Source organism: Theobroma cacao, chromosome 4 (genome assembly GCF_053813885.1).
Source record: "Theobroma cacao isolate CCN51 chromosome 4, ASM5381388v1, whole genome shotgun sequence".
Taxonomy (NCBI): domain Eukaryota; kingdom Viridiplantae; phylum Streptophyta; class Magnoliopsida; order Malvales; family Malvaceae; genus Theobroma; species Theobroma cacao.
In genome coordinates this window covers 2,256,076-2,271,270 of record NC_142642.1, presented here as the reverse complement: position 1 = coordinate 2,271,270, position 15,195 = coordinate 2,256,076, and the positions used below count along the sequence as shown (strand labels likewise).

The 15,195-nt window shown below is 36.7% G+C and overlaps 2 protein-coding genes across 3 annotated transcripts; one reads left to right on the top strand and one right to left on the bottom strand.

Annotated features, from left to right (window-relative positions):
- Positions 1-2,896: 2,896 nt before the first annotated feature.
- CLC-B (chloride channel B) lies at positions 2,897-6,575 on the top strand. Of its 2 annotated transcripts, none has more exons than XM_007031788.3 (6): positions 2,897-3,284; positions 3,405-3,605; positions 3,730-3,907; positions 4,331-4,863; positions 4,956-6,105; positions 6,407-6,575. In XM_007031788.3, the coding sequence occupies exons 1-6, from the start codon at positions 3,091-3,093 to the stop codon at positions 6,554-6,556; spliced, it is 2,406 nt and encodes an 801-aa protein (XP_007031850.2). In that variant the 5' UTR covers positions 2,897-3,090; the 3' UTR covers positions 6,557-6,575. The 2 variants fall into 2 exon arrangements, with proteins under 2 accessions (XP_007031850.2, XP_007031847.2); XM_007031785.3 differs by having other exon boundaries at positions 2,899-3,284; positions 6,205-6,535.
- LOC18600994 (S-adenosyl-L-methionine-dependent methyltransferases superfamily protein) lies at positions 6,467-10,568 on the bottom strand. The gene is made up of 15 exons (XM_007031784.3): positions 10,336-10,568; positions 10,148-10,262; positions 9,923-10,034; positions 9,763-9,807; positions 9,585-9,652; positions 9,430-9,484; positions 9,252-9,331; positions 9,079-9,162; positions 8,569-8,682; positions 8,013-8,131; positions 7,796-7,913; positions 7,491-7,618; positions 7,192-7,357; positions 7,034-7,113; positions 6,467-6,882 (listed from the first exon to the last, which is right to left on the bottom strand). The coding sequence occupies exons 1-15, from the start codon at positions 10,524-10,526 to the stop codon at positions 6,807-6,809; spliced, it is 1,551 nt and encodes a 516-aa protein (XP_007031846.2). The 5' UTR covers positions 10,527-10,568; the 3' UTR covers positions 6,467-6,806.
- Between the last annotated feature and the right edge of the window lie 4,627 nt (positions 10,569-15,195).

Below are 15,195 nucleotides of genomic sequence, written 5' to 3'. Positions count from 1 at the left end.
ACCCACCCTCTCCATACGCGTGGCTCTGCTATTTATCAGAGAAAGGTTTGCGTGTTAAAGTGAAAAGGAATGGGTTCTTTTTTTTTCTTTTCTTTTCTTTGTTATTTTATTTTTGACATCATGATGTATATAATATAATTATTCTATTTGGGATTTGAAATTTGGAAATTGGAATAGTCAGAAAAAGAGAAGTGTTCATTATCTGATTTTAATCATCGGAGCGTGTGACACAAGTTGTCTTGTAGCGTGTGATTGCAATTGAAGAACTCGCAAATAGTGAATTGTGTTATTCTTTGCAATGGTCGTACGGTATTATCAATCGGGGTGTTTGTTTCAAGTTCAAGTATTAGGTGTTAAAATTTCTTTAATAAGATATGAATAATTAAATTTTAATCAATTTTGAATTTCAATATTTTAAAACCCATAATTCCTTCCCAACCTTTTTATTTATAAAAAATGTCGAGCGAGTCTTGGACATGTGTCTATAGGACACTTATTTTGGGACAATTTTTATACAATGTTATAGATTTACAAATGAAATTTACTTTGATGTATAATAATATAAAATTTGCTAACCATCAAGATAAATTGAAAACAGTTTGTTTTTTTTTGGTGGCTCCTTGATTAAACGTAAAATAAAGCAAAAAAATGGATGTATGCTGATATAAGAAAGAAAAAGAATGGGGCTGAATTATTATTATGGGACAAATCACGCACATCTTGCTTTTGCATTTATGTGGTTTGGCTGAATGGTGGCGTCTCGATTTTGCGTTTTCCTAAATTTCACGATAATCCCATTTGCATCTCTTCTTTTTCATTTACTCTAAATAAAAAAAAATTTCAAAATTGCAATTAAAAAAAGTCCTCAGATCTGATGGTTGACAGTTCTCCACGTGGGTGGTGTTGGCAGAGAAGGACAAGAGAAGATTTATCTCATCTAATCCAAACCTAAAGACAAAGACATTCATGTGCGGGACTGGGGACATGCCAGTTGGCACAGTGGGGTTTTTTGCCCTGTCTGTGGATCTCCCATCAACCCAGCCGATGTTTGCCACGTGTCCCCTACACATGTCACCTTCCGAAAGAGCCAAAACCCATGTTGATAATTTAATGGAAATCCGGAATAATTCCATCACGTTATTAATTATTTTTCTATTTGTTTTATTGCCAACTCCCATGATTGATATTTGCAAAAAAAAAAAAAAAAATCTATGAATAATATGGATAAGGGTGGCCCTTCAATCACCTCAAGGGTCGGACTTCTGTTCACCATTGATCTTTGTGATCTCCTCCATCTAGAGCATTACGCGTGTCTAAGTCCAATTGGGATTTAAGGGTTGTTATGATCTGTCACGAGGAACCTAATATTTAGCGTATGAACAAGAAGGGGACAACTGCGAAAAACAGGAAGCGGCCAATGGGAACAATGCTTCTTTAATATCTTTCGGCTATTTTTTATATAATATTTTTTTTGCTAATTATTATATTTTAACTCTTTCCACTTCATTTCATGTAATTTTTTTTTCTCAATTTACATTTTATAAATATATTTTTTAGGTCATTAATTTGGATAATAAAATTATCAAAATCCGTTTAATTTAAATTAACCTATTTTGTTTATATTAAAAAGTATTTTTATAATTTTATTGATCAAAATTAATAATTTAATTTTCAGAAAAAAATAATAGTTTAACTCTATAGGGACATAAATTATCTCCATGATGCTAATCAGGAAAAAAAATACTTATAAGGTATTAATTAACAAAAAAAACTGAATACCAAGCAAAAAATATTAAAATCACAAGAAATAAAAGTGAATTTTACTTTATTTTTGTGCGTGCCATGAGTGATACATAATTGAATTTAGAGAGAGTGACAGGATCATTGGTGGCCCCAAAATGTATAAAAATGGGGCCTACTTGCGGGCCCCATTTTCATCAACCATGCCGACACCGGGTGATCTTAGGAGTGATTTGCGTGGGGTGCGCAGCGTAGATTTCTTTTGACCAAAAAATGTATTTTTTATTATGCAAAATTTTCATAAACTATTAAAATAAAGGAGAAATTCAAAATTTAGTTTGCCATTTGCTTACACTCAAAGTTGCACAAATAAAATGAAATAAGTAGCTATCATATCATATGCAAATCATGATGGACCCAGAATTCTCTCAAATAATTGCAAATCTTTCAAAGGTACCATATTGTAATTTTTAAAAATTTATATTTGATGTACATTCTGTATATAATATTTATACACTATCATTTAATTAAATATTATTATTTCTTTATTGAAGTAACATATTAAGATTGCATCATATATAAATCTTTATTTTAATCTGAATTTAAAATTTAAAAAACAACCCATTTGAGAATTATGTCATCTAAGATTATAAATCAAGTTTCCATTGGGTGGATAAATTAAGATGAATGAAAATGAAAGGTTTATAACTTGATCTACACCCCTTATCCTTGTTTCTTTCCTCTTGATAAAATTCTCAGGCTTTGAGGCATCCTTGGAGAGTGGCTTAATCATTTATGGCCATAAGTCCAAGGATAATTATCACTCACCTTTTCTTGGACCACATGCTATACAAAAATACTTCCTTTCCTTTTCCCCCCAAAGCTTTGTTGTAAACAACAAGTGTTTTTTTTTTTTTTACCTTTGACAATTACTCCCAAATATAACAAGAATTAAGATAAAATGTATTAATTAGTTCACCTAACAATAAGTTTAATGATTTGCATGATTTATTCTAACATTTGAGAGGAAAAGGGGAAGAAAACAAAGAGCCATGTGACAAACATGTAACAAAAGAAAAAATATGAAACTTGACTCTTCTAGATCTTACCCAAAATTTTGCTATTAAGCAACAAAAAGTGTGTACGAATTTACATAAATTATTTTTTGATAAGACAAAGGAACAGAGAAGTATAAGGTGCATGATGACAGGCATTTTCCAAGTTTTCAAAAATCCCAAGAGATATAAAGAGGCTATTCAATCCATGGCCATCTAAAAGCCTACTAGAAAAGAAAAAGACCAGCAGCATCTCCATTAATTCTTTTGTCTTTGTAAAGCTTCTGTTTTTACAATGGAGGAGGATTCAACTCAGTTGGCAAAACCAGAAACTCCCCATAACTTGGAAGCTGAAGCTGATGAAGAAGAAAGAGACCCTGAGAGCAATTCTCTGGGTGAGCCACTTCTCAAGAGAAACAGAACTCTATCTTCCAGTCCACTAGCCTTGGTTGGAGCCAAGGTCTCCCATATAGAGAGCTTGGACTATGAGTAATAAAGCTGTTTACATAAATATATATTTTGAATTCTGATTCAGTTCTCTTTCTTTCTTGTTTGATCTTTGTTTGAGTAACATTTATTGAGAACTGATCAGTAGTAGCTGTGATGCAGGATCAATGAGAATGATATTTTCAAACATGATTGGAGAAGCAGATCCAAAGTACAGGTTTTGCAGTACATATTCTTGAAATGGACTCTGGCTTTCCTTGTTGGATTGCTAACAGGATTGATTGCCACTCTTATCAATCTTGCAATTGAGAACATTGCTGGCTACAAGCTTCTTGCTATTGTTGGATTCATCGAGGAGGGAAGGTATAGATGTCGTTCCTAGCATTTCTGATCATTGTTTTCAGTTTCCATGATCAAATACCAAACTTTTGCTTATATCCAAGAGAATCTGAATTTGATTTTGATATGACTAGGTGACTTGATGCAGGTATTTATCTGGGTTGGTCTTTTTCACCGGTGTCAATTTTTCCCTGACCTTGGCTGCTGCACTTCTGTGTGTGTGTTTTGCGCCAACTGCAGCTGGTCCTGGTATTCCGGAAATCAAGGCTTATCTCAACGGAGTTGATACTCCTAACATGTTTGGTGCCACAACATTGATTGTCAAGGTTGGTTAATTAGCTTTCAATCAGAATGCCTTGTAAACAAACAGTTCCAATAATGGTTCAAATCATACAAGAATTTACTCTTAGGAAGTAGAATAAATCAGACAAGAAATTTGGTTATGATTGGCACCAGGGTGCATAGTTCAGAGGATTGACTTTGATGTACGTTTTGAAAGTGACTTGATCATTATCTGAAAATGAACACTCGATCTCATATCTGACTTATAATTTAAGGTTTCAGCCAAATATGGACGATGAAAGTTCGATCAGATCTGGAATTGGGTAATGATCTAGTCCTAAGTGTAAAGTCATGCACGGTTGACACAGGAACATAACCAAAGAAACTGTTGCATAAAGTACGAGACAGCTCTCACTTTATTTTGTTTATTATAGCTAAGCATGCTGATAAATTTTCAATAACTGTAGATTGTTGGCAGCATTGGAGCAGTTTCTGCGGGCCTGGATCTGGGGAAAGAAGGGCCCTTGGTGCACATCGGTAGTTGCATTTCTTCTTTACTAGCCCAGGGAGGGCCTGACAACCACCGTCTCAAGTGGCGTTGGCTTCGCTACTTCAACAATGACCGTGATCGCAGAGATATCATCACCTGTGGTGCTTCCTCAGGCGTTTGTGCAGCTTTCCGTGCCCCGGTGGGAGGCGTCCTGTTCTCTCTTGAAGAGGTTGCAACGTGGTGGAGGAGTTCCCTTCTCTGGAGAACTTTCTTTAGTACAGCGGTTGTGGTGGTGGTGCTGAGGGCATTCATTGAAATCTGCAATTCTGGGAAATGTGGCCTTTTCGGAACAGGAGGGTTGATCATGTTTGATGTGAGTGATGTTACTGTCAGTTACCATCCCATGGATGTAATCCCAGTGATCATAATTGGAATCATTGGTGGACTTCTGGGAAGCCTCTATAATCACGTTCTCCACAAGGTCCTCAGACTCTACAATCTCATTAACCAGTAAGCCACAGAATCCAACTATCTCTTCAATTATCGTACATCACATTTTATCATCAATGTTTAATAATCACATTTTTTTTGTTCTGTTGCAGGAAAGGGAAAATGCATAAAGTACTTCTAGCTCTAGCCGTCTCTCTCTTTACCTCAGTGTGCCAATATTGTCTCCCTTTTCTAGCCCAATGCAGACCTTGTGATCCCTCTTTCCAGGACACTTGTCCCACGAACGATCGGTCTGGAAACTTCAAGCAGTTCAACTGCCCAGATGGCTACTATAATGATCTAGCTACCCTCCTTCTTACCACTAATGATGATGCTGTTCGAAACATTTTCTCCTCCAACACTTCCTCTGAATTCCAAGTTTCCTCCATTCTATTTTTTTTTGTACTTTATTGCATCTTAGGGCTGATTACTTTTGGCATTGCCGTGCCATCCGGTCTCTTCCTCCCTATCATCCTCATGGGCTCAGGTTATGGTCGACTTCTTGGTATGGTCATGGGATCATATACAAACTTAGACCAGGGGCTTTATGCTGTTCTCGGTGCAGCCTCTCTCATGGCTGGCTCAATGAGGATGACTGTGTCACTTTGTGTGATATTCCTTGAACTCACAAACAACCTTCTTTTGCTGCCAATAACAATGATAGTCCTTCTGATTGCTAAAACTGTTGGAGACAGCTTCAACCCCAGCATCTACGAGATTATACTGGAACTCAAAGGCCTCCCTTTCCTGGATGCAAATCCTGAGCCCTGGATGAGAAATCTCACTGTTGGTGACCTTGCTGACGCCAAGCCACCAGTAGTCACTCTCTGTGGGGTGGAAAAGGTGTCGCGTATCGTGGATGTATTGAAGAATACTACACATAATGCATTCCCCATTGTCGATCAAGGTGTGCTGGTGCCGGGAACCATTTCCACTGGGGCAACAGAACTGCATGGACTGATCCTCAGAGCACACCTTGTCCAAGCCCTGAAGAAGAAATGGTTCATGCCAGAGAAAAGGAGAACAGAGGAATGGGAAGTGAGGGAGAAATTCAACTGGGTTGATCTGGCCGAAAGGGAACTGAAGATTGAGCAGGTGGCTGTGACTCGTGATGAAATGGAAATGTATGCTGATTTACATCCTCTCACCAATACAACCCCTTACACGGTGGTGGAAAGCATGTCAGTGGCTAAAGCCATGGTTCTATTCAGGCAAGTTGGACTGCGGCATTTGCTCATCGTGCCAAAGTATCAAGGGGCAGGGGTGAGTTTACCAACCCAACACTTAATTCTTCTATTTTTTTATAGCTAATGAAGTTTTTTTCCTACCAAATTGCTAATCTGAGCCATGCGTCACCTGCAGGTGACTCCTGTAGTTGGGATCTTAACCCGGCAGGACTTACGGGCATACAACATTTTGACTGCCTTCCCTCATCTGGCAAGATGCAAAGGGGAAGAAAAGGATTGTTGATGTCTCGTAATAATAAAAAAAGTATAATAGCAGATTTGTTTGAACCACACATCTCTATTTGTTATTGTTTTTCTAAGTAACCTTTTCCGATCAGTTTTGCAGTTTTTTCACCGATCCGAGAGTAGATAGAAGAGAATCAACAACCATGTACAACTTTGATCAGTTGCGCCTATTCTTTTTCATAAAATTTCAGTCAATAATGAAAAAATTTCCATTTAGTTCAGCACAGAGGAATGAATGGTAAACATTTTTTTTTCTATTTACATCCTGCTGTCCTCTTATATGCAACATATGTACTCGAGTTCTGAGTCTTCTTAACATGCCAAACCTGAGACCATTTGACAACGAAGGCCACTCAAAAGCTGGTGCATCTTTCACAACCACACACCGATGAATCGCCTATCTTACCTATGACTATGATCTGACCATTTTCTTAAAGAAGAAGCTGAAAAGAGATTCAAAAACTTAATGCAAAATCAATGGTACTCTGTTCCTCACAACTGTTTCTTCTTTTTCTTCCCTGTTTTCTTTTTCTTAAGGCTCCTTTTGAACACTGCCAAAACCTCAATGCTGCAAGAAATATCCCAACATTACTCCCAATGGATAAATCACGGGAAGGAGAAGAAAGGGTTAACTTTACAAATCACGTGACAGACAAAATACATGTTCATTATGTTCACTTTTATTTATGCAATAAAACACAAATTTGAAGGAGCAATACCTCTGAGTGCCAGGAAAGAAATTAAAACCATGGGCCTTTTCCAAATGCCAACTCTTACTGGTCAACAAGGCCTTGCAATCCTGTCACATCACAATCCAATTAGTTTGTAAAAACTCTGCAAAGTTAGCAACAGTACACAATCTTCCAACCAAAAGCACCTTTTTGAAGCTTTCCCACCCGCAGCTTATATAAATGAGAGTTTGTGGAAGAGATTGAGGATCTTCCGAAGTTGTTTCTCTTCCAACTTGAATTGAAGCTTCTTTTGCACGTTCTTTTTCACGTAAAATCCATGGTCTCTTTTCTTCTTTTATATTTGAAGATGAACTGGAGTTCAGATATAGAAGTTAAATATTTGAAATTTAAGTGCTGCAAATACCAAATAACAATTGAATAGTGTTTATAGGAACTCCAATCATACCCCTGTCCAGATGGCTTCAAAGATACAGAATCATCCTACCTTTTCAATGATGGTTTAACTTTATGTGAAGATATAGTTCGTAAAGCATCAATCAAAGAGGCATCCAGTCCCTTCCTAGGAGGATCAACAACAATTACATCGGATCCAACAAGCCAAGAAAGAGGATCCTGCAAAATAAGGGAATCCATCATACAGTTAGTTCTGAATTACTTAACATCAATAGTACAGGCCAAACTTTGATGGAAGCTCAAGGCACAGCAAAAACATCATTCTAAGTAGAGTGAATTGTGTGTGAATCCCAAATGATATGCAAGACCATAAATTTGCATGAACTTGATACTAACAATGGAAGTGTCAGTGTTATGCCAGCTAATGCTGCCCTCTATAGAGTTTGGTAAGCGGTCAATCGTCTTCTCAAATGATGGCTTAGACTCTTTGTTAATCTCGATGCATTTGACAGACCTGGTAAACATTAGAAATAAAATGAGAAAAAAAGTTTATTCCCATTAAAGCAAGAATCAGAGAGAAATCTGAAGCGTTTAGGACCATCCTGCTTCCTGCCTGCATTTTTTATTGGCAGCTAAGGATAATCCAATTACACCAGCTCCTGCATACAAATCAGCCACAGATGCTCCATAAGGCACATGCTTGTGTAATTTCTGAAGCAAGTTATCAAAAGCCTGAAAAAGAAACAATAAGGCAAAGTATACTAAGCTGGATTTCAAACAAGCAATATAAGATAAAGCTTTGCATTTCCTGCAGGTACTTAAGTTGTATTATGCATCATATGCTGATCTACAGTTCCAGGCAGAGAATAAAAATGGAAAAAAGGATATAAATGTGTCCTGCATCATGCAGTAATCACAAAATGGACCAAGAAAAGGCACAAGCACCTATATCAGAAACAAAATTCACTATGACGGCTATAGCTTTCAAAAATGGCACCTCCGAGCCCTGACTCTGCAGACCGTCAGTTTGCCTGTGTGAATAATATTTTGCAATGCTTAGCTCTAGTTTGCTGCATACTATTCATTTTTTTTCTTAGTTGATTGTATATTTGATAGCATGTAAGTATTCCCACTCAAACATGACCTATTTAATTAGCAGCTTTGCTCACCCGTGTGTTTGCTTGGCCAAAACTGGAGGGATCCAAGGATATATCAATTCCTCCAACATGTTCCCAGAAATCTCTTTCCCCTAACAGATGTCTCCACCTATTCCCAAAAATTATCTGCATCATCAGTAAACATTATAAGTTCCTAGTGTTCAAAGCATTTAAAAAGGGGAAAAAAGAAAAGGAACAATCAACAATGGCTAGCAGCATAGCAAATGACAATGAACATACCAGAACAATTAGCAATTCATGCAACTGGCAAAATTTCACTTCCACTTCAAATTACTTGTTATAAAAGATCAATGAGTCCATTTCAGTTTCTTCTCAACGGTTTCTTAAAATAGACTTTTACCGCTTCTAAGCTCTTCCAGTTTGCCAGCTCAAACAATGAGATTAATTTAAAGGAAATATCCAAGAATCACAATTGCATTAATAACAACTTTTTCCTCTCAACAAGCCACAGCAGACATGAGCTATTCATTATATATTTCAAAAGATAAACTACCAACTCACATTGTTAGTAGATGTCTGAAAATTAGCCCATACAGAGTGAATCAAATGGAGATTACTCCTTGGCCCACCATTTCTCCACAAAAACTGTACACCATTAGGCAAAACTATACATCAAACGACAAAAGGTAAGACAAGGCAACAAGAGGGTATAAAAGTTAGGAAGTTGAGCTCACATTGGCCAGGGCATTTAATTTGTCAGAATTCGAGGATTTCTCATTTCTTGAATTCCAAACTAGAGATACCTGTACTCTACCTGGAATCAAATTATAACGACCTTTACTCTCATTTGTCTTGAGTTATTAAGAAAAACAGAGATATTTTCCAAATATACATATAATTGTTTAAAATTACCATTTCTATATCTTTCCGCAGCTGGAAGTGATGTATTGTATGTTGTCACTGCCATCTGCAGACAACAAACATTTATCAAAATCTTCATATACATATACATAAACATATCGCCTTTCTTGTTGATTTATGCACTTAAAATCATCTGAATAAATCACCTGAAGGTATCGCAAATCCCCTGTCCCTTGATCCTCATCGTATGGCTCAATATTTAATTCTCTAATACCTAAATACAAAAACATAAAAGTTTAAGTTAAAAGAAAATTGTATATTTAATCAAAAAAGAAAATTTAAAAGAGAAAAGAAAGGAAGAAAAGAAAGAAGAAAAGATTCCACCTTGTCTTAGTAGCTCAACAGCGGCATTAATATTGGGGTGATGAGCTGGAGCAGCAAGATTAACATTAAACAAATCAAGATTAAGAACGTAAAACATTGATTAGCAAAAAATAACAAAGGTAATTGAAAAATATTAATTAAAATTTTCGATTTTTCAGACCTTTGCATTGAGGAATATCCACAACGTTATGAGTACCCTCCTGGTAGAGTCCAATCAGAGGGTTCTCCGATGATCCACGAACGGCTAGCTTTGCTCGACACCTCCATCCCCACTGGAAAGCGAAGCACAGAATCAAAACCCTCCCCAAAAAGTTATCGATTTTAAGGGAAAAGTGAGAGGAAAATTTTTAAGTGGGAAATGAATATGTACTCGTGGTAATAATACCAATCTACAGCTATCGAAAGTAAAATCTGAAACTCCAAGACTCTTGAAGAAATCAGTTGCTTCCTCCACGATGATCGGACGGTGTAGATTGAACTCGTGCGTGCATCCAGAGCACCTGAAAATTACATTTTTTTTCTTAAAAAAAACTTAAGTCATTGCAACTAAAATTTGAGTGAAATCATGCGTACGTTTCGAAGTGAGGGCATTGCAATGCGCATGTTGGCGAGGGAAGGGCGGCTGCGGCTGCGGTTGCGGTAGCGGTAGCGGTAGGAGGGAGGATAGAGGGAGGAGGTGAAGGGAGAGTGACGGCTGGGGATGAAGACACGCGGCAGGTAATGATTGGGCAAGGTGGGCGGAAAGGGAGGGTGTACAGGGACATCTGTGCGGCGTGCGGTGGCCGGTGTTGAGATTTCTTTAACTCTCCTTGGCGGGAATGGATAACACTGGCATTACACCGATAAATATCTAATTGATTCACCGGGTCGGTTGTGCTTTTTAACCCGATCCGGATCCATCTGTTATCCATTTCCTTTTTAGATGGGCCGGATCAGGCTGGTTAATCCATTTCAAAGTTTACGGGCTCGACGTTGGGGTCTAGACAAGCTGCTTGACCCATGAACAATATAATGACATAATTACTAATACTAATTATGTCTTATTATGTTTTTTTTCAATATTTTTTGTCATGAGAAGCAACTATAATTTTGTGCAATTTTATATGGATTTACATTTGATACGTAGTCAATTTATATTATTTATACATTATCACTTAATCAGAGAGTACCGTTTCTTAAACATGTAAAGATAAAAGTTAAAAAATCGTTCAAAATAAATATTTTAAAAATTATGAATATTTATTTTTTGAGAGTTTTCAATTTTTAAATTTATTTATTAATGATATGACAATATTTGATTAAATAATAATATATAAGTATTATATACTGATGGTGTATCAAATATAAATTTGTTATATATCTAAGATTTTTGAGTCTGTAAATGTACAATCTTTCTTGATAAAAAATACAAAATTATCTATCGTTATAATAAAGTTATATATTGATATAAATTGAGTAATAAATATATGAGATAAATATTATTAGATCCATGCATTACTTAACCACTTAGTTTACTTGAAACTGACTCTTTTGAGTTGTGTTCAACTCTTTAGCAGGATGCAAGATCTTTGGGCACTCCAGGAGTACAGTTTGATTAATAAATTTCCACAAATATGAAAAAGTGTGAAAATTTTTCCGTTTTCCACAATATGAATAGGTTGAAAATTTCCAGTTGCCGCTATGGGTTGGGTAAGGGTTGTTCTTTACCTTTATCCATACTCCACGAATCCATACTTTGCCTGCTAGGAAGCCATAGTCACGACTTTCAGAATATCTTAAACATGTACATAAGACAATTGAACTCAGAAACATATGGCTTCCTCAAATGGTTCAGCATAACGGTTTTTTTTTTTTTTTTACTTTATACCTCAAAGCAACTGTTTTCGTTCCTTTTCTTCTTTTTTATCCTGTGAATAGCATGAGCAAAAGTCCATATTCTTTGATTTTCTAGCTTGCAAGAGACATGGTGAAAACGAGCTTTGTCTCATTGAGTTGTAATAATTGTAAAATATTTATGGACGTGACTTTGTTTGCAGGTGTGTGCATCTCTACATTTTTAGTAATGTTGAAAATAACAAAAAATGGTCAATCTTTTTGGAACTCGAATTGGAGTCAGTTTCACTTTGACCCATTCATTCAACCGGTTTTTTAGATTTTGCTAGAATTGAAGAGTGCCAACTTGTTGTCCCCAACCCAATGTCCAGGAATTCATATTTTCCATCCTTGGAAACTTCTGCATTGGAAATTTTGGTCACTATTCAAATTGTTTCTTGACTTCAACCAAAAAAAAAGGAAAAAGAAAAAGATTTAGAGTTAAGAAAACCTTCATTCAGCTCCTATATGTGGATCTTATATTTGACCTCAATTGGATCAAAGGAACCGTTCTTTTTGTATATTATTATCATTATTTTGGTACTTATAATAGCCTAAGCTCAAGTGCATTTTTTTTATATTTTCTTACTTGTAAGAGACATGGCAGACACTAATCCTTTTGTTTGGTGTTTTTTATTTCTTATTATGATCTTCTCCTTTTAAGTTCCTTTACCTTGAAACTATTAAACTTGGTTCATGTGTGGGTCAAAATGTAAGTTGCGTTGTAATGGAGAGAGAAGCTCCTCTCAAATTCAAAGGTCTCACTAATTCTTCAGGGCGGTTCTCTTCTTCGATAGGAGAAGATTGCCATAGCTAGGTTGGTGAATGGTGTGCAGTGTAGTGACAAGCTTGGGTGTCATGAGCCAACCTTATATAGGGTTATGATATGGTAGAATTACATAGGAGATTAAGTTTTTTGTATCCACAAGGGACATGTCTCTATTTCAAACATTGTAATGGCACTTGGTGACAATTCTAAAAATACTTATTAAATCTAGAAAGGAATGTCCTCATCTCACAAATTGGAATGCCTTTTGGTGAAATACTTGTAAATCCTTGTAAACTCTTTATAAGGGGTAAGCAGTTGGTAGATTATTTGGTTTCTTCATTCGGAAAGATATGTTTATAGTGAGTCCTCTAGGGCTACCCTTATGGCCCGATGATGGTGTGTTCTAATCCCTTTGTACTTATTTCGATATTAATAAAATATTTTTCTTTATGTGGCTTTAGTGGCTGCGTACATGGCAATCGTAATGCCTTATGATTTTAATGTTAAGTTGCCTTAATCTAATTTGTGGCTATTATAGATGTTTGTTTAGATTTAAATGAGTTATTGGTTGGGTTGTATGAAAACGTTTGTTCGAGCGCCACACGGACTATTGCATATTTAAGCGAAGAAGTGTAGTTTGTGACACTTAGTATCAAAGCGCGGACGAGATGTGCTAAGTGAAAGAGCAAACATGGTGAGCACGCGGAGTGCACTAGAGGACCATCAGAGAATTGATGAGTTAGAGGCCGCCATGGTCGTAATAAAAGCTAAGATGATCTCGTGAAAACAAATAGATGAAATTAAGACAATTTAGTAGAATTGTCCGAAATGATAAATACCCTAAGTGATGAGACTAGGGATATGTTGAGCACTCTCCAAGGCGAGTTTGGAGAATTAAAAGCTCACGTAAATCTCTTTATTATTGTTGTGGGTAATGGCAATGCAAATCCAGGAGAACGAGGGAAAAAGGCTAAAATGTTAGAGCCCAAGCGATACGAAAGGGCTAGAGATACAAAGGAGTTGGAGAACTTCCTCTTTGATATTGAGCAGTACTTCCGAGTTGTGCATATGGAGTCGGAGGAAGACAAGGTGGCGATGACCGTAATGCATTTTACAGGGGATGCAAAATTATGGTGGCATTTCAAATTTGTCGATCGTGAGTGTCACATATAGATGTGGGCAGACTTGAAGCAAGAACTGAAGAACTAGTTTTTCTTGGAGAACGTAGAGTACATGGCTCGGTAGAAGTTGCAAGAGCTGACGCAAATCGGGTTAGTTCGAGAATTTGTGAGAAATTTCTCTACCCTAATGGTAAATAGTAGGGACATGACTGAGAAAGATAAATTGTTCTATTTTCTCAAAGGTCTAAAGTCATGGGCTGGGATAGAGTTACAGCGATAGAAGGTACAAGATTTGACTTCAGCAATGGTGACTATTGAACGTTTTACTGATTACAATGATAACTCACATAAACAGAAGAACTCTTTATCAAGAACTAATAGTTTGAGCTCCAATAATGGGGCAAAATTCTCAAGAGTTAGCAAATTTTTGAGTGGGGGAAGAAGAAAGAGACCACCAACTCGGGACATACTACAACCAAGAACAACTAAGCCATGAGGCTTCGAACTCGAGCCTTAATATCTCGTTTTCTTTGTAATGAACCTTATCGAGTATTTGAATGTCCACATCAAGCAGCTCTTAATGTGATTTGTACTGCTAATGTGGAAGCACCTCAGAACTAAATCCTAGTGGAGGAAATTGAGGAAGAGTTCTCATGTATGGGCTCAATTCAGTTCCTTAGTGCCTTGCAAGCACAATTGGAAAAGATGAAAAAGGAGCCCTAACGAGGTCTCATGTATGTGGATGTCTTGGTGAATGATAAAAAGACCAAAGCTATGCTTGACATAGGGGCCTTCAATACCTTCATCACTTTGAGTCAGGCAAAGAGATGCGATCTCAAGGTTGAGAAAGACTTCGAGCAAATGAAAGTAGTTAACTCGCCAGCTTCAGCTATTTTAGGGAACTTCAAAGATACAAAAGTTAAAATTGGTTCTTGGGAGGGGAAGGTGAACATGACTGTGGCCACTATAGATGACTTTGATTTCATTTTGGGCTTGGATTTTATTAATAAAGTATGGCTATCCCATTCCCTGCTGCGAGTTGTTTAATGTTCTTTGGGGAGAAATCTTGTGTCATACTAGCTACAATTTTGCCTAAGAATGGAAAAAGGATTATATCAACTATCTAGTTCAAGAAAGGGATTAAGAAAAAAGAGCGTTCCTATGTGGCCATGCCTATCTACAAAGGCGAAGATAATATAAATTTAATATCTAAGGGAGTGAAGTTGGTTTTGAAAAAAATTTAGGATATAATGCCAAAACAGCTACTTGGAATCCTACCACCTTGATGAGCTATTGATCACAAGATTGAAAACATCCAAGAGTCAGGCCACTTGCAAAATGGCCATACAAAATGGCTCCCTTAGAGCTAGTAGAGCTAAGGAAACAATTAGACGATTAGATGAGTTGATCTAAGCCTAATTCATTTAACCTTTAAAAGCACCTTTTGGGGCCTCGATACTTTTTCAGGAAAAACTAGATGGGAGTTTACGGCTATGTGTGGATTTTCAGACTTTGAATAAAGCCACAATCAAGAATAAATATTCAATTCTCTTATGGCAGTTTTTTTTGACTAGCTGAGTCATGCAAAGTATTTTTTTAAATTAGATTTGAGATAAGGTGACCATTAAGTAAAAGTTACTGAGGGAGATAAAACCAAAAACTACATGCGTG